The sequence below is a fragment of the Mitosporidium daphniae genome (genome assembly GCF_000760515.2).
Source record: "Mitosporidium daphniae strain UGP3 chromosome Unknown contig-250, whole genome shotgun sequence".
Taxonomy (NCBI): domain Eukaryota; kingdom Fungi; phylum Microsporidia; genus Mitosporidium; species Mitosporidium daphniae.
Genome location: NW_013546566.1, coordinates 152 through 2,766, shown reverse-complemented (window position 1 = coordinate 2,766; position 2,615 = coordinate 152). Strand labels below are relative to the sequence as shown.

The 2,615-nt window shown below is 40.3% G+C and overlaps 2 protein-coding genes across 2 annotated transcripts; one reads left to right on the top strand and one right to left on the bottom strand.

Moving 5' to 3' along the window:
* Nucleotides 1–510: 510 nt before the first annotated feature.
* On the bottom strand, nt 511–1,738 carry DI09_250p20 (uncharacterized protein; the record flags this gene model as incomplete). The annotated part of the gene is made up of 2 exons (XM_013382861.1): nt 511–677; nt 712–1,738. 2 exons carry the CDS (start codon nt 1,736–1,738, stop codon nt 511–513), a joined length of 1,194 nt encoding a protein of 397 aa, XP_013238315.1.
* A 186-nt stretch (nt 1,739–1,924) lies between these two features.
* Nucleotides 1,925–2,299, top strand: DI09_250p10 (uncharacterized protein; the record flags this gene model as incomplete). Its single annotated transcript, XM_013382860.1, has 1 exon — nt 1,925–2,299. The coding sequence occupies one exon, from the start codon at nt 1,925–1,927 to the stop codon at nt 2,297–2,299; it is 375 nt and encodes a 124-aa protein (XP_013238314.1).
* Between the last annotated feature and the right edge of the window lie 316 nt (nt 2,300–2,615).

The window sequence follows — 2,615 nt, the reverse complement described above, 5'->3', positions numbered from 1 at the left end:
AAACATGGCAATCATATCGTCCGTATCAACGTCGTTATCATCGAGCCTTAGGATCTTTCTTCGCAAACAAAAATACTTTCCCGTCACGGTGTCAAAAGAAGCACCCTTCCCACCAAGGAGAGAAATCACCTGTTTTAGCTCACTGAAAAACCCCGATTCAAAGTCATTGTTTTGCACTGGATGGACAGAAGAACCGGCACAAGCATCCTGACCCGAGAACGAGGAGAAAAAAGATACCCTAAGCCTTACGGAAACGCCAGCATTAAAGCTTTTCCAACGAGGCCGTCTTTGGAGGCAAATGGAGCGACTAAAGTGCTTTATATCCCGAGTGAGACAAAGAAGTATGGACATTGAAGGTAAAAAAGCATAAACTCCCACACGCTTAAAAATAAGGAAATTAAAATGTCATTTCAAGTGCACACGTTAATTTCTAATTTGGCACCAAAAAAAGAAATTCAAATAAAGAAAATGTACACTTATTATGTGGGTCGTTGTGATTTCGTAATTAATTTATCTTTTGACCCAGGTGAACTGCCTACGAGCCTTGGGTTGGCCATATTTTTTTCGCTCAACCCGTCGTCCATCTCCATCAACAAGATTTGCTAACAGAGAAAGAAGGGCCGGCTCTTTGCTTGCTAATGCCCTTGCAAGGGCGATCTTTATAGCATCCGCCCTACCTATAGGTAATATTGGTAAAAACCGCTATCGAACCTTTTAATCCACCCCCATGGGCCGAGGCCCATATGCAGTAAGAAGAATGCCTATTGGTCGCTTCGAGCGGCGTTATTATGGATACTATTTTTTTGATGTCTCCTTCAAAATAAATATGCATCGGTTTTCCATTGACAAATATAGGCCAGATTGAAGAGGGGTATTCGTAAATAGACCCAGCAGTAGCCAAGCTTTGCGGGTATAACCACAGTTCCGCTTTTGCACACTTCTTTGATGCGGTCGTGTGTATGCGACCAAGAGAGTCTACTTCTCTAAGCTTATATTCTGTAGGTCCATGCTTCTCTAAATCAGAACCTTCAGAAACTGTTGACCGTTTCCATCCTTCCAAGAATGAAGTCAGATTAGTTGAAGGCGGGCAATTTTCATACAACTTTTGGACAAGCGATAATTTCAAACATAAACGATAGTACATCCTCTCACTAAGTGGACACCCAAGGATTCTTTCCATTTCCTTTAAAGACTTCCAAATGCTTAAAGACTCTTCGCTCAGCAAAGAACGCAACGAAAATATCGAAACATCAGCTTTTGAAGATTCTGAACGGCCCTGCAATTTATCCAAACTGTAAATAATTGAAAAGTTGGGAAGGGTTTTGTTCTTTGCGTTCTTCTTCAGCTCGGATGGAAACCGAATCGCCGATGGGATATCGATCAACAACGCATAGGAAAGGTCTTCCTCACTCAAGTTCAACAACGAAAACGATGATATCCTTTTGAAAATATCGTTTAGCAATGAAATTGTGTCAAAAAAAGTAGGATGAGTGCTGTAAAAAGATAGGCTTGAAGGCAGAAGATATGCCTTTTTAGCAGCAGGATTTGGCCGTTCAAAGGGATCGGATTTCTGCTGCGAATCTTTGGCTCGGAGTTCATAATTAGAAAATGGGTTCGAGGAAAAAGTTGGCGACCTTTTGAAGATATATTTGGAGGCGGCTTCTGAAACATTTGAGGAATATTTCCGGCGAATTGAGGGGAGACAATATGTGTACATCCTCATTGCAGCATTGGGCATTTACAAAAAAAGTTGAAGTTGAAATTTTAAATTGAAAAGCCCGTCGTCTATGCGTTGTTTTTGCAACATCTTCAAATAATCATCGTTGTTATCAGAACACAGCATCGTTGTTATGGGGTTTTGAAAAAACAAACAAACACTCATGCATGGTACTTAAAGTAGGCCTTTTATTGTTGGTATCAAGAAATGATTTATAGCAAACTCCTTGTTTTTAGCTTTACTGTTTTACTTTCCGTTGTTGGATTTTCATATGGCCAGATTATCGCTGTTACGTATCCATTACCAAATCAAATCGTCTTGACCTGCAACCCCCTTACGATAGAATATGCTGTAGACAGCGCATCTCCTGTTACTGTCTTGTTCGGAAACAAACCCATCATGTTAGGAGTTCTCCCTTCAATTGCTTTGCCTAACACGATTACCATTAATCTCCCTGAGTGTTTATCATCCGGAGTGCATGTGATCACCCTTGTTCAAGATGGTGTTGCATCTGCCCCCATCGTTATCCAAACTATTAATGGATGCGGAGAATTTAGATCCCTCTCTTCGTCTGACTGCTAAAATGTTAGATTTAGAATTCATATTCAATAAACATTCAATTAAAGTTTTCTTCCCCTCCATAGTTTATGTTGTCTCATACTGATTTCGGTGAGACATTATTGCGGGTACACCTGCGCTTTCAAAGTATTTTGGTTGCCATCAAACCTGTGATTTAATGTTCGAAATGTTTGTTGTCGCGTCGCCATCAGCTAGGAGACGTACAATTGACAACTGACCTAACCACAAGCTGGTATTGCCAACAAACAGACACTTTAATTTTCAACCCCATAACATGTAAATTCAATTTAAATTTCAACCCCATAACATGTAAATTCAA